General features: G+C 37.2%; 1 protein-coding gene across 18 annotated transcripts in view; it reads left to right on the top strand.

The window, feature by feature from the left end:
• LOC117215851 (bromodomain adjacent to zinc finger domain protein 2B-like) overlaps positions 1 to 20,800 on the top strand; it is a 232,859-nt gene that overhangs the window by 191,230 nt on the left and 20,829 nt on the right. For 14 of the 18 annotated variants that reach the window (XM_033462354.1, XM_033462360.1, XM_033462359.1 and 11 more), the window contains 10 exons: positions 10,677 to 10,904; positions 11,933 to 12,118; positions 12,983 to 13,145; positions 13,276 to 13,293; positions 14,061 to 14,304; positions 14,936 to 15,197; positions 16,058 to 16,440; positions 17,167 to 17,481; positions 17,649 to 17,923; positions 18,342 to 18,423. In XM_033462354.1, coding sequence (XP_033318245.1) covers positions 10,677 to 10,904; positions 11,933 to 12,118; positions 12,983 to 13,145; positions 13,276 to 13,293; positions 14,061 to 14,304; positions 14,936 to 15,197; positions 16,058 to 16,440; positions 17,167 to 17,481; positions 17,649 to 17,923; positions 18,342 to 18,423 — 2,156 coding nt within the window. Of the gene's footprint in view, positions 1 to 9,705; positions 9,764 to 10,676; positions 10,905 to 11,932; positions 12,119 to 12,982; positions 13,146 to 13,275; positions 13,294 to 14,060; positions 14,305 to 14,935; positions 15,198 to 16,057; positions 16,441 to 17,166; positions 17,482 to 17,648; positions 17,924 to 18,341; positions 18,424 to 20,800 lie in introns of those variants that run through there. The other 4 variants (XM_033462358.1, XM_033462371.1, XM_033462364.1 and 1 more) reach the window with 3 other exon arrangements.

Below are 20,800 nucleotides of genomic sequence, written 5' to 3'. Positions count from 1 at the left end.
AGCTTACAACTAAAAATAAACAAAAGCATATGTATATACTTTCTGAAATGTAATAAAATCTAATCTTAAAGATTTATTAAATTAAAGCGTGAAATATAAATAATTTTTTAAAAGAACTAAGCTTACAACTGAAAGCAAACAAAAACATATGTATATACCTTCTGAAATGTAATGAAATCTAATCTTAAATATTTATTAAATTAAAGCGTGAAATATAAATAATCTTTTAAAAGAACTAAGCTTAGATAAGCTTGATAATTTTATGATACGAGTTCGAATATTTGTGTATGTAAAAGCCTGAAATTTCTAATAAAATTGTCAAATGGCTCAGCGTCACTGCGAAATCACAATGCCATCTCGTCGCTACCGAATAAAACTGCCAAATCATAACGCGTCATGCTACAAAATCGCAACAACGACGTTACATCGATCGTCTGCACCGAGTTTAAGACCACCAAATCGCGAAGCGTCATGAAATTGCAAAGACACGCGTCACGTCGCTTGTTTCCACTATTTCCTATCTAAGTAACAAGACGATGCTCTTGCTCGTAATTGCAATCTGTGTCGCGATGTCTCCTGATAACATGGTATGCTCCTTTTTAGTGTCTCAATTCTGCGATACGGAGCAGAAATGAGGAATTTAAAAAAACGTGTGTAGATTTCTGCGATTCTTGGTCGAGTATACCTGCACAATGGCTGGCAGAATCGAGCAATTCGTAAGCGATGATTGAACAGTAGTAAGGCTACCACGCCATTATATAATATGTATAGCGTCATTCGCAACTATTTGAGAGACTGAGAAGTCTAATGCCTTTCGTAAAATGATACGTTCTTTCTTTATAAACATTTCATTATACTTCTTCAAGCCTGTTAAGGCGATACTTTTGAACATCGAAGTAGATGACTAAATGTAAATTCTCAAAATCCTGTCTTACGTCACGGTACGATTTTCAGCTTGTCCTCTGAGAAAATTAACCTTCTATGTTAAAATTATTTGAATTAGCTCGTTCCTTAAAACTTCCTGGGACTTTATAAATGGCTCGTTTAAAAACCCTTCACTTACAGATTCAGAGGATAGAACATATGATAGATATGAATGAAAAAGATCAAAATTCTATGTTAAAATTAAAGCTGCTGTAAATTTAATTATCTGTAAATTGACATTTTTCTGAGTCTTCGTAAATAGCTTCTTATAAATTGGCGCCTCTTCACAGGTAATCCATACAAAATACTCATAAACAGTAAATAGCTCGCTATTAATAATGCATTATTACTGAAACTATTCGAATTAACCGTCGAACGAAAACATATAAAATCCGATGGACGAAAAGGCCGTGATTTCCCATTACACTCGCCAGTGAACGACCCCATAGTCCGGAACAATAGCGCTATGACGATTCTCGAAGGCTATGCAGGGATTTTAGGCACAGGGGATAGGAAAAGGGCATTGAAAAAAGCTGAAGCGTGATACGTATGTATGTACATATGTATACGTGTGGTACTTCGCCTCGACGAGACCCTTTCGTGATTACGCGAGTCTTATTTGTATCTCGCTGGTGAACACGTTGAATGAATATAGCGTCGCGTTAAATCTCGGATCTTTCATTCCGTCGCCTTTCCAGCTCGTAAGATTCGCGTCGTTCCGTGCCACACCGTTGGTCCGAGCTATTTTCTTCTCGGCACGTTCCTCTCGTCGAGACTGCACCAACGACGAGAAGAAAGGGGGAAGGAAGAAAAAACGAAAGAAAGATAAAAGATCCAGTCCGTATATTCTGTACCCTTAAAATAGCAGCAAGAAGTTACGTTACCCTGTTCCGCAATAATCTCGTTCTTCCTCCCTCTCTGTTTCTTTTGCTTTTCTTTACTCTTCTTCTTCTTCTTCTTCTTCGTCTTCTTTGGTTCAACGTGGTATTTCGTAGAATTTCTGCTGTCTAGTGTTCATTATTATAAGTTGCGAGCTGGAGAGCGCAGAATTTGAAGAGGATTAATCTGGAAGATGAATTAACTCGTTATTAGGATTGTCAATCTCTTAGATACAATATTTTCTTTATTTAGAAATTTATTTAGGCGCCGTTTCGCAAGCATTCAAGAATTCAACTGATATCGATTTATTTATGACGTCGACTCGGTTAACAAGTTAAAGGTACAGTCTCTAGCTATCACATTAGGGCCACGTGCAAAAATTTGGCTTTTCCAACTGTGAAATAGAAGTATTAATCGTTATTACTCATACAAACCTAACTTTATTTCAATTCGTAAATCATCCGATCGGTGTTCTGTATTCCAGCCTAGCAAGAAGCCATTTCTGTAAGTTGAAAGTAAGTTAAGCTTCTTTCAAATAAACAAAAGGAGTTGTCAGAAAAAACAGCCAATAGACGTATGGTATTTTTTATCCGAATAATAGATTTACTATTAAATTTCCCTTTATATCTATAAATATATATATGTATATAATTATACAACTATAAATGTAACCTTATAACTATAAGGAGAACGAGATTCTTGAAGAGTCATTATAGGTGTCGAGGCAAATATTAGGAAGAATCAGAAATTTCCAAGCAAGTTCTTTTCCCATAAAAGCTCGTCGATCAATATGAATGAAGAATTTTGCATTTACTGGAAAGTTGGCCGGCAATGTGTTAACAAGCACATTTCACAGAAATCGTAACAGACGACCCTCTTCTTTATCCGTTGGAATAATTCCGCAGCGAGCATTGTGTATTAAAACGCGTAAACAGGAGACGCCGATTTCCGGCGGTGTGACGACCAAGCAAGAGCCATTCGTAATTCTCGAGCCCCTTTCCATCGCGTTCTCATCATCCCCGTGGCTATATACGTTTCTCTCCCTCTCGCAGCCCCCTGGCCTAGCTCCAACCCCTACTGGCCAGAGAGCGCCGATCGATTTAATAACACGGCCATTTTCCCGGCTCCCGGACCGAACACATCCTACGAACCAGTCGCTCCGTAACGCTTTCCTCCACCTACGATCCGCTCCTCTCGTCTATCCTGGCTTGTTTAGTTTCTCTTATCGGGCTGTTCGTTCGCTGATTTCGCATCGAACCTGGCCGAGATTTGTTGTTCATTGAACGCAGCCACGTACAGAGGGGAATTTGACCGTGGCGTCGAATCTCTCGTTAACCAACGAATTTTAGTTGCTTTTGCTTCTCCTTTAACGTGGAATTACGTATCGAGAGATGGAAGCGAGAAGATACTTCGTTGAGGTTCTACCTTTTAGTTACTCTTTTCATTGACTAAGTATTGGATATTTGGATTGGAACTAGGTCTTCTGAGTATTTTGCTTTATAGATAAGTACTCCTTTATTACTCACGCATGTTAGAATTAGGTTTAAGTATTTTGGTTATTTCGGATTGTAAATGTATACCGTTCTATATTATTCAGGTATTATCAGAGCTAGGTATTTTTGTCATTTTGCATTAAAGACGAACGCTCTTCTATTATTTAGCATATTATTTATTATTTACAGATAAATATATTTTATTATTATTTAAGATTTGAATTAGTATTGGATTTTATATATTGTAGTCTATATGTTATTCAACCATGAGAATGGATTTTCTTTGAGAAAAGGATACTCAGATATGGATATGATTTTCGTCACTGGAAAGTCTATTATTTTCTATGATTAATTCCTTCTTAACTTTCAACTGACTTACATTTAAATTTTCCTGTCAGCCTGTTACATTTTTCATTGTATAAATACATGTTCTTTTTTGATCCAGTTAATAGAAGATGTAAGATTTAGTGGATGATATTAGTCCGGCAAATTTAAGCTCGAAAGAAACGTTATACATTTTATATGTAGCGATTTAACACGAAATATCGAGAGAGAATGCAATCATCCTCGTGGAAACGGAATAAGAGAACGTTTGGAAGGGGGTAGAAACACAGGATAGGGTCATCGATGTGCCCGTTCATCATCATCGTCGGCGTCTGACTGGAAGCGACAGTCACGGGCGCGTCGCTAATTTCCTGTTTTTCCGTGCCCGTTAATAAAGGGCCCACCCCCTGTGTGGGGGTGTGCATTGTTTTTCCGTTAATCGATGGCCATGTCGAAAGCTCTCCGCCGTTAAAATCGTTAAAATCGTGCAATAAACGTCCTCGTTGGAGAGCGTGGCCGGTTATTGCGAGTGTGAATCGTGCGTGCGCTGATATTTATTCCAAGACAGATTCGTTGGCCGACCAATTTTATGGCGACGTAAAAGCCATCTGCCGTGGCAACTGCGATTTGTTCCCGTACTCGTGTCGATCTAAAATCGCCTCGATATCGATCTCAGAATGTTTTTCAGCGGACGATAATTCTTACTGCGATAATTCGATGTTCCGATTGAAACTTATACAACGAGTGTGGAATATCGTGCAGCGACATGTGAGGAAGCTGATTTACCTTGAGTCAGTCTTTCTATAAATTTAAATAAACAATCAGTCAATAAACTTTATGGAAAATTGTATTAAAGATTTTATAAATAATTGTATTTAATACAAAACCAGGTAGGATATTGTTAAACTAAATTAATCTCAGTCAATGAAAATTAAGGAACTTTTTCAAGTGTAGTAGCAGGATTGACAAATTTCGTGAAGAATGCGAGTTTGGAAAATTGAAATTTGGACAGGCAGCTTAAAAATTCGATTATTCCAAGCGATTCAAGGTGTCTTCATGCTGTCACTACCTAGTTCTCCCTAGTTCTGGGTAGGTGGCCCGTACCCAGCTGGCCAGCTCTCACACCAAAGCTTAATCACAAATCGATAAACGTGACGCATCGCGTGCTGGAACTATAAGACCGCACTGGCAGTCTTTGTCTTCGTTTAGAACACCGTGTTGTTGAATTTTCAAGAACACGTACTGCTACCGATCTACAACGAACATCAAAGACATATTTTTTTCCATCAATTTCTCTCGTACAATTTTCCCAACGTCTTCTTCTCCCTCCAGTGGATTTCATTTTATTTCATTCAATTTTCCTAAGATATACAAGGTGGTACAAGCGGAAAGGGGGTGAAAAATTTTTTTTTTTTAATTTTTTCATCGAGACAACGATCTACAGTGAGGTCCGTTATAACGAGACGCGATAAAGTGCACGCGTACCGAGCGACAATTCAAAGTCGATTTTCTCGAAAACAAAGCCTCGAACGAAAAATTTTTATTCTATATTTTCGACTTGTTTTTTCGCCCAGAATCACCCCCTTTCCGCTTGTACCACCAGTTGCCAACCACCCTGTAGAATTAGTCTCGTTCGACTCGTTGGAAAAACGATTAGTCGAACGATTTATCGCGCCAATGTTGTGGAAACGAAGAACCTTCGATAAAATTGTCTCGTATAAACAAGATTACCATACGTTTAATTCCCCTTCGTTACGCGAATCCACGCAGCCTTCATTTATCCGATCGAAAGATCGTTGAAATCTCCAATTATAGATTTTTTTCCTTTTCAATTAACGATCATTACGTTGCTAGAAGCGTTTCGCAACGAAATTTCATACAGGCTGGCAGAATTCTGCCGAACGAATAAACGAGATGTTTGTTCGTCGTTTCTTTAATCGAGAATCGTTACGGAAGTTGGCGTGGCGAACGTAGTCCGCGGTCCCGAAAATGGCGGACTGGCTTAATGCGCGCCATCTCTCTCTGTCTTGCACGCTGGTCGCTCGGTTACTCGAATAATGGATTGCCATTAAAGCATCTACGTTAAAGAGGAAAGCACGTAACAGCTCGTGCACCGTCGCTGGCTCATTAAGGCAAGAAATTTGTGACTGTATTAAAAGTCGAGTAAAAAAATGTTATGTACGTTCTTGGCGAGGATGAGCGAAAGAGTAAGTTCAGAAATGTAATTCCCGTGTCTCGTATAATTCTCGAAACTATCTCTTAACCGTTTCGTCTTATACGTGGTGTTTATTAACAGGCATTATTAGAATATTTATTGGCAGTATCGATAACTAACAAGATTAAAATGATATAATGAAAATAAATGAAATTATATAATTTAAAGAAGAAAATAATTCTTTATGTAATATGTGTACATACTTGACAAAGTATCATAGAAAATCCTCGAAAATGCATCATAGTACATAAAAAAAAAAACATATATGAAGAAGTCACGAATTTCTCATACTGACCACTCTAATGATTCTAATGTCAACAGACTGCCGTTTTATTTTTTTTTTATTAACGACTCTTGTGCTTTTAGCCTGCTCTGTCTCTTTTCTTCAACTTCTCCCAATCATCGCATAAACTTCGTACACTACGATTTTTTAAATTAACGTGACGTTACCTTCGGCAACTGTAGCGTATCAAAAGAATCTTGTGCCGTTTGTTCTGCATACCGTGAAAACGTGGAAGGATAGAGAAACTCTGTGAAAGAAAAGTTAAAAATCGTGAGAACAAAGTAATTGCGATGAAACCAAGTGGGGAAGAGACAAAATCCATCGCGATAAAATTTCAATTTCCCATCATGTAAAACATCGTAACGCGTGCGTACGTACTACGTACGTACATCTATGTATACATATATACATATATATAGTTATATGTATGTACATAACACGTATGTATAGTATGTATATATGCAGCTGGAGTATTATGCAGTTGCTCCAGTCGGTGAAGTAGTCGTGTAAGCCAGCCGAGGGTTCAACGTCCGGTATAAATTAAAGCGGCGCTTGGATTTCAATGCCACGGCCTTGCTCAAGGCCGCCGTACTCGTAGAAAATCTATGGTACATTTGCGACCACGTTTGTAACAATAAATTGTAGAAACACGAGAATTCGACCAAACTCGATTCGTTCTTCGATCAACGAAAAATTTCGGGGGGGGGGGGAATTCCAAGGTCGATTGATCTTTGATTTCTGAATGGTAGATAAAATTTTATTAAATGGTATAATATTATTGATTCGATTAATAAAGATCAACCGTTCACACGCATGGACCAAGCATCTCAGGATTAGATTTTAGTTGTTTCTGACGCTATAAATGATTCGATATTAATAACAATAATTCATTTCATTTGGAAAAATATAGGAAATTTATTTTCGAAAGCATAAAATAAATATTTTACATATATTTGCATGTAGCATTCTTAATTTATCGCATCTATGAGTGAAATTACGAAAGATCTCGCAAACTGATTATTTATGTAATCTCGTGCTTTTACATATCGTTGACCAGTCACGGTTGTATTATTTGCGTTTGCATGTTGCATATGCATACATTAATTTACGCAATTATACGAGTATAAAATTATGTAAGTTGTTCTAGTGCTGTTTGTCGTATAGGATAGTGTTTGTTTTTTAAATTATTGCAATTAAAGTTATTGCAAAATCTATCCAACGTTCTTATGCAATTACGAACATAGAGATTAGTGGCGCACATTAAATTATAAAAAAAATATTTCCACAGATGTATAAAAATTAATAAATGTTTATTGCTCGTCTAAGGGCTATGCCTCTTCTTAATTATCGTTTTCTACTTAAGAAAATACTAGTCGTCAAATTATAGCAATAGATATTTGCAATGATTATTAATTAGCTAACTGTTTAGATTATGAATCTCTATATAAAACTTTAATATTAAAATATATGACTAGCGTTTAATTTGCCAGGAATCGAATGATTAACTTGTTCTGTGTGTCTCCATTACATTTAATTTCTAAAAAGAATGTCAAATGAAAGCTTCGATTATACAGTTTAGTTTCAGTTCGACCCGAGTCCATTATTTGCCATTGAAGTTGAATCGTCTCCTTCTGTATAATTTCATTCAACCGATACTTACAGCTATCTGTATTCATTGATGATTCTACTTAAAAAGAAAGAATAGAAGCTCAACTTCGTATATCAGTACGAAGCGTAATCGCAGCCAGTCAAAGCACTATCATTATTCGAGGCAAGAACGCGTAATAGAGGAGATTTAGGGTAATTTCATAGGGACCGTAGGATATCCTCGATGCTTGATCACAGTCGTATAACTAAAGAAAGGTTTTATGAAAATCGTTAGCACTTCATGAAAATTAGAAAGTATCGGCATCCGCCGTTTTTATTTATCTCACCTAAACGGCATCGTCATAACGAGTTCCAGCAATGTGTACACTGCAATTTATTCCTCGCTTCCTGTTCTGCGTATCATTACGATCGTTGATACAGCCGACAACAATTTAATTGTTAATCGCCTCGATAGGGATAATTCGTTGTACTAGGGAAATTTAATCGGTCAAACGTTAGTGTTATTCTGGCACAACGATAGGTTATTAGCAATTGGTGTAAGTTATTACCAACTTGAGAAATAAAAGTAAACCTACGGCGCAACTTATTTCAGCGGAATTTTAGTTACCTGAACTCATATTATATTATACGAGCGAAGAATAATAAATGGCGAAGAAAATTTGTGAATTCCTATTATGTGAACTCCAGTTATACGAATTGTTCATTCTCTGGTAGATTCAGATAAATGGAGTTCTACTGTATATAAAAAAGACATATAAACATATAAGATGTGTCACACGCTAAAAGATTAGCGTAATGTTTCCTTCCTTCTTTCTTTCTTAAATCTTTGAATAAAACCTGCGGAAATTTTCCATTCATGGATTATTGAAACGTTAAGGAAACTTCTAATCTTCTGAATTGATAATTTCTAAGGTATTCCTCTTTTTCCCTTTTAATTAAATTGCTAAATTTTGTATTAATCTGTTGGAATTTTCTTTTCGTTAATTACTGAAAAGGTATTGAAATTTTGAATCTTCTAAGCCAATGATTTTCGAAATATTTAAACTATCAGGTTTTGGGTTGTGTGTAAGCAGATAGTCAGGTTGTTCTTGCGCATTTCAATCTTTTCGCATCGTTCGCGATCGGAGTTTCCAGCGTCCATTAACGGGGTTACATAACGAGGGCGAAATATCTGGCCGGCCCTCTAATTATCTCTTCGTTTCCCGAATTTACAAATATTTTTCGGCAACGCCGTACGTACGTGCTGGCGCTCTGCGAACCTCCCATACTGAATTATATTTAATTCCGGGAGGTAAATCAATTGCGTATGACGCTCGCGGATAATTGGTTAATTAACTGGAATTGCCGACGGGTGTGTGCGTGTATGCACCAGTATCGTGTTACACGAGTACGAATCTGAGTGCTCAACAATGTTTGCAGCTAGTATTGGTAATGAAAATTTGAAGCTTCTTTTCTGCTCTCCCGTTTCATTGTTAGTTAAACATTTAATTAAATAATGGAATCTTTAACGATTACTTCAACGATGGTTGGGAATTAGTAGTAGTGTATTTTCGGCAATGAATTATCAAAGCATCAAATTCCTATCTTGTAGCATTTGGCATCAGACTGTAGCGGCATTTGACAACAAAACTTTCTAACGGTTTCGTCGATACACAAAGTACATCACCGAAGCGTAAGGCCGACAGGACAAATGAACCTTCGATATCTCTACGATCCTTCCGCCGAATATTTGGAAGAAGGAGTACGTGGCAACAGTGGCGGATGCCTAACGAACGAGTGCGTAGTGGGGATATCGAAGGGCGACAAAAGAAACAAATCGGACGAAGAAAACAGTCGAGTTTTAACCACGAAGTGAGAATAGTGAGTTGAAATCGAGAATTGTACGAAACGAGTCGGAAGCGAGGATTGTTAAATAAATATACTGTTGTGCATCGCCGAGTATTTCTTTGGCACCAAATTCACCTCAAGACTAAAGAAAATGGGTTGTTTGAAAAATGACTAGACAGGACGCACAGGAGCAACAAATTTATTTCAATTGTATATACGTATGTTAATAATAGTATTCAAATTGGCAGTAGTAGTAATAATAATAATAATGAAATTACAATAACAAATAACGGGATTGAATAAGAAAATACCCAAATATTTTGTAAGATCGTAGATAATTGTCGAAATGATCGAACTTGGAGGTTATGTAAATAGGACTACTTCTACGTACAGCTTAATAGAGATGATTCGCTATGAAGTTATCGCAATATTATATATCGCAATATATGAAGAGGATTCGCAATATCGATCGCAGTTGTAAATCGAAAGTACATCCCTCAAAGACGTTGTTTTCTTACGGCGACCATATATCTGTTATTTATTCATTTTACCACTCAACAAACACGCAGAACAAGCACCATTTTAATTTTCTCGTGTAACACGTTCAGAATATTGTTCGTAAATTTGCATATTAGAAAGTAATGGGTAAAATCTCTCGTCAATATTAAAACTCAAAAATTCATTAAACGTCCCAGCTGTACTTAAATTTAACGATGAGTATGTATCGCTATAAATTAGCTACAGATATTGTTAAGTATAAAAAGCATGGTAGATTATTAACTAATAAGTCGTTTATAAGAGATGTAATTTATAAGTGATAATTGGTATATTAAAAGAGTTCAATTCAAACTGAAATTTTATTTACAGTGGCGTCTAATAAGTATTGGAACACCTACGATATTTAGCACAAATTGGACGTTTCATGTTCTAGTTATCTTATTAATAATGTCCTGGCTCATGAAAATATTCCACAGAAAACTACTCCTGTATACATATATTGTATATATGATCATAAACATACATAACCTAATAGAAGTTCGTTTTTCAAAGAAATTAAACGATAAAGTCTCTACACTCGTGTAAGTACCTGTAATTGAACGTGCCAATTTGATTTTGATTGCAGCGTATTGGCCTCGAGGCGACAGTGCAGCTTCGTCGTTATTCGGCGGAATGCCGGGCGGGTATGGATTGGGGGCCCATCATTTACCATCGGCTTATGCCATCTTGGGCCGTGGTGGCTCTGCTCCTGGATTCGGGGGGCACACACCAGCTTCCGCTCCACCACCACCTCCATACTCCCATAGCAGCCTTGGTACTCTGAGTGTAGCTGCCAGTCAGGCTGCGAGTTTAGGTAATTTCATTGTTATCCTACACATTATAGAGATATCAATGTTAGTATAGAATGGACTGTGTAATTGGAGGGTTTACAGGAATACGAAAGTAGCAGTAGAAATATATAAATTGTATTGTCTGGAGAGGGAAAAACGGTATAGGTATTTAACGGTTTTACATGAAACCCGTAGAGGAGAATCAGTGGTAAGTTACGCTTGTCTTTCATAGAAATTTTAAAATTCGTTAGTCTGTCAGGTAGTTTTCTATTACCTATCCTGATTGTTTGCTTGATTTAGGAATAAAATAAACTTCCATTACCTGTCTGTTCTTGAATATTTTCAAATTATTGATAGCTGTAATATTAGCTATTTTGTAAATTTGATTTTGATTAATTTTGAGTTAGTTTTTATTGGTTTACTTAAATTACTTAACAATAAAGCTGACTTCATATTGCACCAGTGTCTTCAATTGTGAAATTTCATAGGAGTTCATATTTTTTATTCGTAAACTAAATGTATGAATTAAATCTATAATTCAATTTAAAGTAATTCAGCGTAGTATTAACATAGGTATGCTTGTCATCGCCCTAAAATTTCATTTTACGAGTTTTGACAATTTGATGTCATTTTTTTGTTTGCGCGTTTCAGACAATAAACGAATAATAAACAGTATCATAAAATATTAAACGATATATCCAACATTAATACAAACAAATGAATATTTACAAAAACATCATACAAGAGAAATTCGAGCGTATCTGGGTTAGTAATACATGGTTAATTTGCTGCGGTTCTCGAATTTTTATGTCCCAATCTCACTCTTGTTTTAACAAGCAAAAGGTGAAATTGGAACAAGAAATCATGCATATCAACAACGATTTTTTCATATGTTTCTTCAACTTTAAACATTTTTTAACGGTAGAAAAACACGATTGTGTCGAAAATGTCTTAGGGAACACAGTAGAATGAACAATAATAAAGTGATTATGGTTATGAACGACGATAAGATAACAACGTGAAAATGAAGCTAATAATTTGAAATTTGTAGGTATCAATCCTGCTAGTGCAGCGTGGTGGACAATGGCCTCACATTTAGCTGCACAGGACTACCTCGCGAGGTTACAAGGAGCGGCAGGGCTACCCGGATTTCCGCCTGGTGCCGAGAGCCTTCTGCCACCCTATCCTGCCTCTCTACTTAATCCCCCGTCCCTATCGTCACACAAGTCTAGTAAGTGTAAGTATCACAAATTTACAATCTTTCATTCTTCCTTATTTAATATTATTCCTGTTCATTACTTTTGTTCACATTTGATTCTAATAATTTTAGATTAGATCGTTTAATATTTTTTTAAATGCTGCCAATTTCACTATATAGTTACTGAAATCACACGAGATTAAAATTCTTCAGAATTTGTTCAACTCTTTCGCTACAACAGTTAGAAAAAATACAGTCACGTGATAAATACACTGTATGAGACACGTGTAATTGCGTTAGTTAGTTAGTATAATTAAATTATCTAATTATATCTCTAAATACTTTTGCAATTTTATTTATAAAAGATGCTTTTAGTAGTTTATCTCTTGTCAACGAAATAAACGCAATATTTTAAGCATATTTTTTAAAAATAATTGTACACACAAGTCAATGTCACAAGTATAATACTGGTTTCATTGCTCTTTGCAAAAACTATAGTAAAACAGCATTTATCTGAACTTCATTTATATATTGCGACGAAATTCTAGTTATGATTAAACAAACTCCTGTCGACTTAGTCTACTTATCTGAATGTAATCCCGGCCTCAATGTGAATGAAAAATTATAAATAATAGTGAAAATCAATACCTTCAAATTGAAATTAATTCAGATAAATGAAGTTATACCGTATTCCTTCAGAAAATATGAACTCTTTTTATATGGCAACCATGAATTATTCTTTGTTATAAGAATCGTAATTACAAATGTCTAGTAACGAAAGAGTAAAACAACTTAGTAATTTTTAATCAAACTTTTGAAATTTCTTTTATCTTTCTCGTACTTGGTAGTGCGTATAAAAGAATGAATAATGATAAAGTGTCTCTGTTTCCTATGAACCGAAAGCTAAGTCAAGTAAGAGTCACAAGACGCCAGCGAGCAGTAGCAGCTCGACGACGCCGAGTATGACGGGCAGCAGTTTACCGGTTTCGACTCAAGCACCAGTCACGTCGTCTCATCACAGCACGTCGACCAGCAGCACGCCGAATTCGCAAACGAACGTTGTCAGGTACGAGTGTGCACGCTCGTTAAATCGATGGTTTTCCCGTTTTCATTATTTTTTAACAGACGCCCCGCGTCCGCAGCGCACTTACCGTTTCCCATTAATTATTTTTCCACGCTTGCCGATACGCCTACAGTTCTGCGAAAGAGGGCAGGTGAGAGATCGTTAAGAACGAACAAAAAAAAGTAAAAATATTAATAACAACGACGAATCTAAAAAAAAGAAAAGAGAAAAGAAAATGATACGTAAAATGAATAAAAATGAAAGAGAAGAGGAAGGAGATAAAACAAAACGAATCGAAAGAGATGCTCGTGCACGATCGATATTTGTTATTCGCAATTCATGGGGTATTTTTCTCTATTTCCATTTCTCTCTCTCTCTCTCTCTCTCTCTCTCTCCCCCGTGAATTCCGCGCTACCGGCACTCTCCTGTTCATTTAACTTTCATACGATGCTTGTAACCGTGTAATTTCGTTGTTATGATTGCTCGATGGCCCTTAACGTCGCGCCGTTTTAAACAATTTGTCCTTTAACTAGTCGCCCGTTCCGTTGTATTTAATATTCAAAATAGTCGCGGAAAAAAAGACGATTACGCGCGGTTAACATTTTAGCCCTTTGTGGACATAGATTATATTCATCCTTTCGCATATTCGTCTCTAATACTTTGATGCTGTATTATAAGCTCTTATTATTATAGAATGATTCTTTGATTATAAAATTATTTTTATATCAATCTTATTTAGTTATATCTATATTACAATAATTAATTCAGTATACGATAATCGTGTGCTTGAAGGGCTACTAAACGCATGAATTGAAAATTTAAGTAAAAGTATCTCGTTCGTAAATCTTGCAAGATTCGGTCGAAATGCAAACAAGAGATTGAATGATCTAAATGATTATTTAAATTATATTTATTTAGCGATCCTAGCAGTATATTAGGAGGTGTACGCCTACCACCTGATACTGAGATTATCAAGTACACGTCGAGCATAGTCGGTCCAAAGGTTCCTGGCACAACGAACCGCGGGAGGAAGAAGACTATATCCTTAGACACACCGAGTGTGAGTGTGCATCCACCGCCGGTACCTGCTCTGAGTGCTCATCAGACAAACACCACGACATCCTCGTTAATGATGGAACCGAGAAAATATAATCGCACGGGGGTAATTATCATTTTCTATTTTAGAATGCTATGATAGAATGGAAGTAGTCTAAAAAATAGTTATATAGTCAATTTATCTTAGGGTGAAAATCTGTGTATTCTCAGCCAAGAAATGTATAAATTTTCTAATTAAAGGTTCATCAAATAATTGAAGACAAGGCTAGTTAGTAAAGTCGAATTCTAGTAGAAAAGTCTGTATGATTTTAAAGATTAGGACACATTAGTATACATATTTGTAAACGTTTAGAAATTCGCAATAGAATCCTCTAGATAAATATAAATGTTATATGTCGTATGATGCATTCTATACAATACTAATTATGCTATAGTGAGTGAAAGAATCGCTGTAGTCTTGATATATTTGATACTAAATGTTTCGAGGACAGTGCATCCTATAAAATAATAATTAGCGTGTAGTGAGTGTAAGAATCATCACATTTCTAATCTATTTGATATCAGATATCTTGTGAATAATGCATTCCATGCACTGCACAATATCAATCAACAATTAAATCTGTTTAATATAGTCGGTTGGCTGAATTGAAGAGCTTAGAAGACAGAGTTTCAAAGTTAAATCCCAAAGAAGATCCTAAGAGTACTGGGTGTAATGTTGTCGTTTGTATTTCTTTCAGACCGAGTCGAACGATTATAGGGAGTCGGTGGATCGCGTGGAGGTGATCAAACTGCCGGCGCACTCGACAAACGGCTCTGCCTTACCAGCGCCATCGTCGTATACAACAACCACTAACGCGAGCAATTCGAATGATTCGGACGCGCCGCTGAACCTCTCTCTGAAACCCTCGACGACGAGCAGTAGCTCGCCGATTTCAGGCAGTCAGCCGCTCAGTCAGCTCAGTAATTTAAGTCAGTCGTTACTCGCCTCCGATCGAACTTGTAAGTACTACATTTGCGCAAAAATTCAAATGATTCAAAAACATCAACCTGAATAGATTGACCCATTCGCAACGACTACAGTAATCATATACACTATGGAGTCAGTCAATGGAACCAAGCCAAACAATAAAATAATGTAAAGAATCGAAATAAATGTACTAGCAACGAGGGCTGTGAATAATGCTTATTTATGATAATCTACTGCAACTGAGAAAAACAAGACAAAAACTTTTGTGAATGTTTTATCTTTTCATACTTCATATTGCATATATGAAACACTCTATTTTAACAAGTAACTTAGTAACTTGAAGATAAGTGTATTTGTTTTGAGTTAAACTGATTCTAATTTTAGATTTAGATTTTGATGTCCAGCTTTAGATCGATAAAAGAGGAACTTTTGCTATAACTGAAACTTCATTCACACCTGATAAAGTAATGTCACTGAATTGTGACACGTAGATTGTCCATGAATGTTTGATGGATGTGTTGATATATCTGATAAATTTGTGACAATGACCAATAAGAGTTTGACGTACATAGCTGCTCAAAATGTTAGAGCACCTTTTGCTTTTTCCACAAAACAAATTTTTTTTATACATTTCTTTAAGAAATAAGAATTATAATTATAACACACAGGTTTCATTTTTACATATAATTAATTACAATCTTAACACTATAAGAGAATTATGAATAAAATAGTTATTTAATTAAGGACATCATTATTTCTTTTGAAACTCCAAACTTTTGAGCTGGAGTGTCATCCATCGCGAACTGGAAAGGAAATTTTAATGCAAAAATTACGAAGTTTCAAATAAAATCTTGTACCATATTTCGTATAAACCGACTGTTTCCACAACTAGCGAGAAGAAAGCCAGGACCGAAGCCTCGAAGGGTGCCACAGAATTCCGTACCGGTGCCAGCATCGCCGAGTCCATCCTTGGCGCAGCTGTTCGCTGCAGCGGATTCACCTCAACGACCGAGCAGCGGAAGCGAGGAGAGCGAGAGCGCCAGCACAACCCACCACAAAGATGGTCGGCCGAGAAACTTGGGCCGTGGAGTATCTAAACCGAAGAAGAACACGGTGGCCTCGCTGCTAGCTCAGAGTAGAGCTTTGGGAATCAAACCGACGCCCACTTTGGATCCTAGTGTGCCATTGTCTCATCAGGTCTCGTTACTTAGGTCGAATATTCTGGCTGCTCAATTGCATGCCACTGCCACTGGCCAGGCCGATGACAAGAATCAGGTAAATTTCATAGTAAGTAAATACATTATGGAAATAATTTTTCGATTTTTTTTAAATGGGTATATTCTTTGTTTCGTTTTACGCAATTTATAAGTTCGATGAGTTAAGCATCTTGATTTATTGATTTTATTGAAGCTACGGTTACAGTAGTGCTCGTTTAAATCTCGATAGAGTTGTACAGCCCAGATTCAAATGACTCATTCAGTATTATTGTTCTCTATTACTTATTTTCAGTGTTTTCAGCTTAATGTGATCTAATGACTGTGATATTTACGGGAACTTTAACAGTGTACAGAACGCGCCTAATATGAAAACGTATCTAACAAAATGCTCAAAGTAGTGCTCTCATTATGATATTTAATTAATCGAACAAATGTCTATTTAAGCTCTATTTGTTTCGTCGCGCTCATAGAAATATGCAATCCAAAGACAGTGGAAAAGACGTAATAGTTCTCTTACTTTTGCCAGATCTATTCTCTTTACTTGTCAAAGAGTTCAAGAGCACTCTTATGCAAAACGAAATTGCTGCTAGTTTCGCGAGAATTGCAAATTATCAAAATTTGAACGAGCACAGCTACATTAATTTTCACTGTAAAAGTGAAATTTCAAGCAGATGGAGCAACACGAAGGAAGAAATACCGAAAAATCGAAGCGAAAACCACGGGCGCGGACAGTTTTGTTTTTTTTCACTTATGATTTTCCACTAAAACCATTCTCCCTATATAGCGGTCTTTACAGGAGAAGATGAAGAACAAGGTGCTCGAGGTATCCGGTGAGGAGAGTAACATGGACGTGACGAGCGAGAGCGGCAGCAACACCGACGTTGTGACGGACACCGACGACGACAACGCGGATGGCGTGTCTAGCGCGAAGAGAAGAAAAGTGAAGCCTAGCGAGAGGGATCTCCAGGTGCCGCTTGAGCGTGGCTGGAAGCGAGAGACCGTCATCAAGGGATTAGGAAAGTCAGGGGTGATAAAGGGTGACGTGTCTTATTATAGTCCTTGTGGAAAGACGTTCAGGAGTAGTCCGGATTTGGCGAAGGTTAGTTCCTTTTCTTGAAAAGGATTTGTTTCTTCTCCTTTAATACCTTCGTTATTGATTTTTCATCCATTTTAATTTGATATTTTTTTCTCGTTCTTTTGCACTGAAAGATTGTAGTTTATATATATATATACGTGATTATGTTACGTTGGAATCGTGTTTTGTAGTTTTTGGAGCAACAGAATCCACCCGACTTAACGACGGCAAACTTTTCGTTCTCGTCTCGTCCGCTTGTGGGTGAATTCCTACAGCCAACGATGGGTCTCGCGGAGGCGGAATTCGTTAGGTTGGGCGCTCAGGAAGTTGCGAGAAGATTGGAGGAGTTGAGAGCCGCAGGTGGTTTCAGGGACGTGCGAACAAACAATCAGTACGAGAGGGAGAAACTGGCATATGCAAAAAAGCTAGCGAAAGAGGAGGCGCAACGACACAAAGAGCAAGCTAGGTAAATCATTGAATATCGTTTTAAATATAAATGTAACGATGTATGTCGATAAGGCAGTGTCTTCGCTTCATTAACCCAATTCGTAATTCTAGTTTTAAGTTTCGACCCAGTTGCAAATTGCGGAATTACTTCGTTCTAGAGAAACACTTGGACCGCAGAAGGTTAAATATTTATCAATTATGTAAATGATAGATCAATTGATCGAATTTTAGTTCACACAACTATGCTGATATAATGGGATAATGTATTTCTTTCATCAATGCAATTCGTAATTTGCATATTCTACTTTTTTTTTTCTTTTGAAGTATACGCTTTGTAAGTTTGAATTTTTCCTTTCTAGAAAAATACTATTCGGGCCACAAAGGGTTTAATATTTATCACGGTAATGATTGATCACTTAATCGTGTTCCCGTTGCAGGCTCATCAAGGAGCAAGAGAAAACGGAAAGGCAGGAGGCAGTGAGGCGAGAGCGGGAAATTCGAAATCAACAGCTGCTCGAGGTAAGTTGAAACCCCTCTTTTATGACAGTGTTTACTTCCTTTTCACATTTTGTCTCGATTCTCGTTGTTTCATTCACAAGGAGTCTGTTCTCTCACTCTATTTGGGATACCTATTACGTTTTTTTGTATTTTGTCCACCTGTCGTGCGTGTCGCATGCTCTCTGTGTGTGTCGTATTTATATTATACATATACATATATGTATATATATATATTATCTATATCTATATACGTATATTATATATACATCTATTTGTACATTATATATATACATACATATATATATATACTTCTCCAGTGGATATATTCTTGTAAAACTCCAAAAACTTTTATATACTCGCATATATGTGAAACCCCCTTAAACCACCCATTACGTATTCCAAACAACCAACCAAAAACAACAAAAAAAAAAAAATGAGAAGAAACAGAGAAAAAATGTCCCAGGACACACGAAAACCAAGAACCCCTATAGACGATCGAGAATCGCTAGCAATAGTGACAGGAGAACCCAGCATGTCCTCCCAGAGTCTCTTCCAAACTAATATACTATACCAACAATTTCTCCACCTAATCTCGTACCCCTTAGTTCCAAAGTTTCTTTTTTTAGTTTTGTGTTCGATACATTTTTCTGTTCGTTTACGCACCTCGTCGCCAGTGAGCCGAGAACGCGTTTCTTTTTAGTCGTTTTCCATCGAGGATCGTTTGTGGCTGCATCTCGCTTCCGGGTCCTCCACACGGCGAGAATCGACCCGACAGTCTTTGGGTTTCATTGATGAGAACCGCGATGAACCGTGCAGCTTTCATAGAGAGAGAATGAGCGAGAGAAAATGTACGAGAGAATGGGAGGGAAGAACTGTCGAGAAAAATCGAGACCTCCATGATGTCGATGTTTCAATTTCGAATTGCTTCTTTTCCGTCATTTTCTATATATTCGTTAAATTTTACATATCGTTAGAGGCGTTTCAATTTTACAAATTACGAAAATAGATACTAATTGCAACAGTTACAACAATTTTATTAGATGATTGAAAATTCTTAACGATTTAGCGAAACCTGTATAGTATTCTCAGTATAGAAACAGGATATAAATAAAAGTAGACTAAAACGATATTGTTCTTGGCGGACATAAAATTGAAAACATCGATGTTTCCGGTGGTTTTGGTATTTTTAGTGGATAATAATTCGCTCCACCTACGTATCGAGATAGTCTGCCCGAGATGTGTTCCCATAGTCGTGTACGTGAACTCGATGATGCATAATTCCCGGTGCTTTTTGTGTGCGCTGTAGACAGTCTCATATATATCGATCTTTGTCGTCGTATAGTTTGTTCTCACCCGATTTCACATAGATCGACGGCGAATGATCGTGTGAGAAGTTAGATTAATCGGTTAGAACCAGAATCCATTTAGATTAGCTTCCTTTTCTCGAACGTATAGAACCTGCGCCCTGGATCGTGTACACGACTCGATTTCTTTCGTTCGACAGACCAAAACGCCGAGAAGTTGGTAGAAGTATTTAGCATGAAATAGAGGGAATATGGAGGAAAACGACAAAGAAAATCGACATGTACACGATCTCGAGAGCGCAAAGGGAAAGCGTACTTCGCCCGGAAAACTTCTCCGGTTGTTCGAATACCAGACGAAGTTCCTTTCTCGCTCGTCGAACATCGGTGAAAGAATGATTCGTGGTGCGAGAAATCAAGTTTACGATCTCGTGAAATATCCTCGACTGTGTCGTCGAACATTTTCGAGGATTTTTCCGCGGCGAAGACCGAAAACCGACGCGAGTAGATACGCGACTGTAGAAACTTTAATAGCCCATCCATTGTGATAGCTTTTCCAAAAGATATCCAAAGTGAACGGAATATCCTATCGCCCGAGGAAGCGAGACACACCAAAACTACAGACCAAACCCCCATCGAGGCCTTATCGCCCATTTTCAATCACTCTGTCACTCGTTCGCTCATTCGTTCCTTCGCATTCACTTGCATCCACCTTCACACGCACTATACATCACATACGTGTCCACCTTGGTCCCCCTCTGTTGAAAACACACGCAACACGCAGTTACCCCGCGCAGAGCAAGACGTTTTGAGGAGATGAAAGAACGTCAGCCGAAAGGAGAGGGAAACAGAAAATACATACATGTAATTAACCAGCTGAAACGCGGCCTAGGGATGCCCAGTTCACTTGTATAATCGATCCTAATCGATTTTTTCCCCTTCCACCTATGTTTCATTTTATTTCTCTCTACGTTAGAAATCATTTTTGTTACACCGACGATCGAGGGGAAAACAAAGAGTCAATTTTTATGTAGACAATACGACGAATACGGTATAGAATAGAGAGAGAAAAAAAAAAAAAAGAAAGAAAGAGTATA

The sequence above is a fragment of the Bombus bifarius genome, unplaced genomic scaffold (genome assembly GCF_011952205.1).
Source record: "Bombus bifarius isolate JDL3187 unplaced genomic scaffold, Bbif_JDL3187 scf7180000009832, whole genome shotgun sequence".
In the NCBI taxonomy this organism is placed as follows: Eukaryota; Metazoa; Arthropoda; class Insecta; order Hymenoptera; family Apidae; genus Bombus; species Bombus bifarius.
This window is presented reverse-complemented; position numbering and strand designations above follow the sequence as displayed.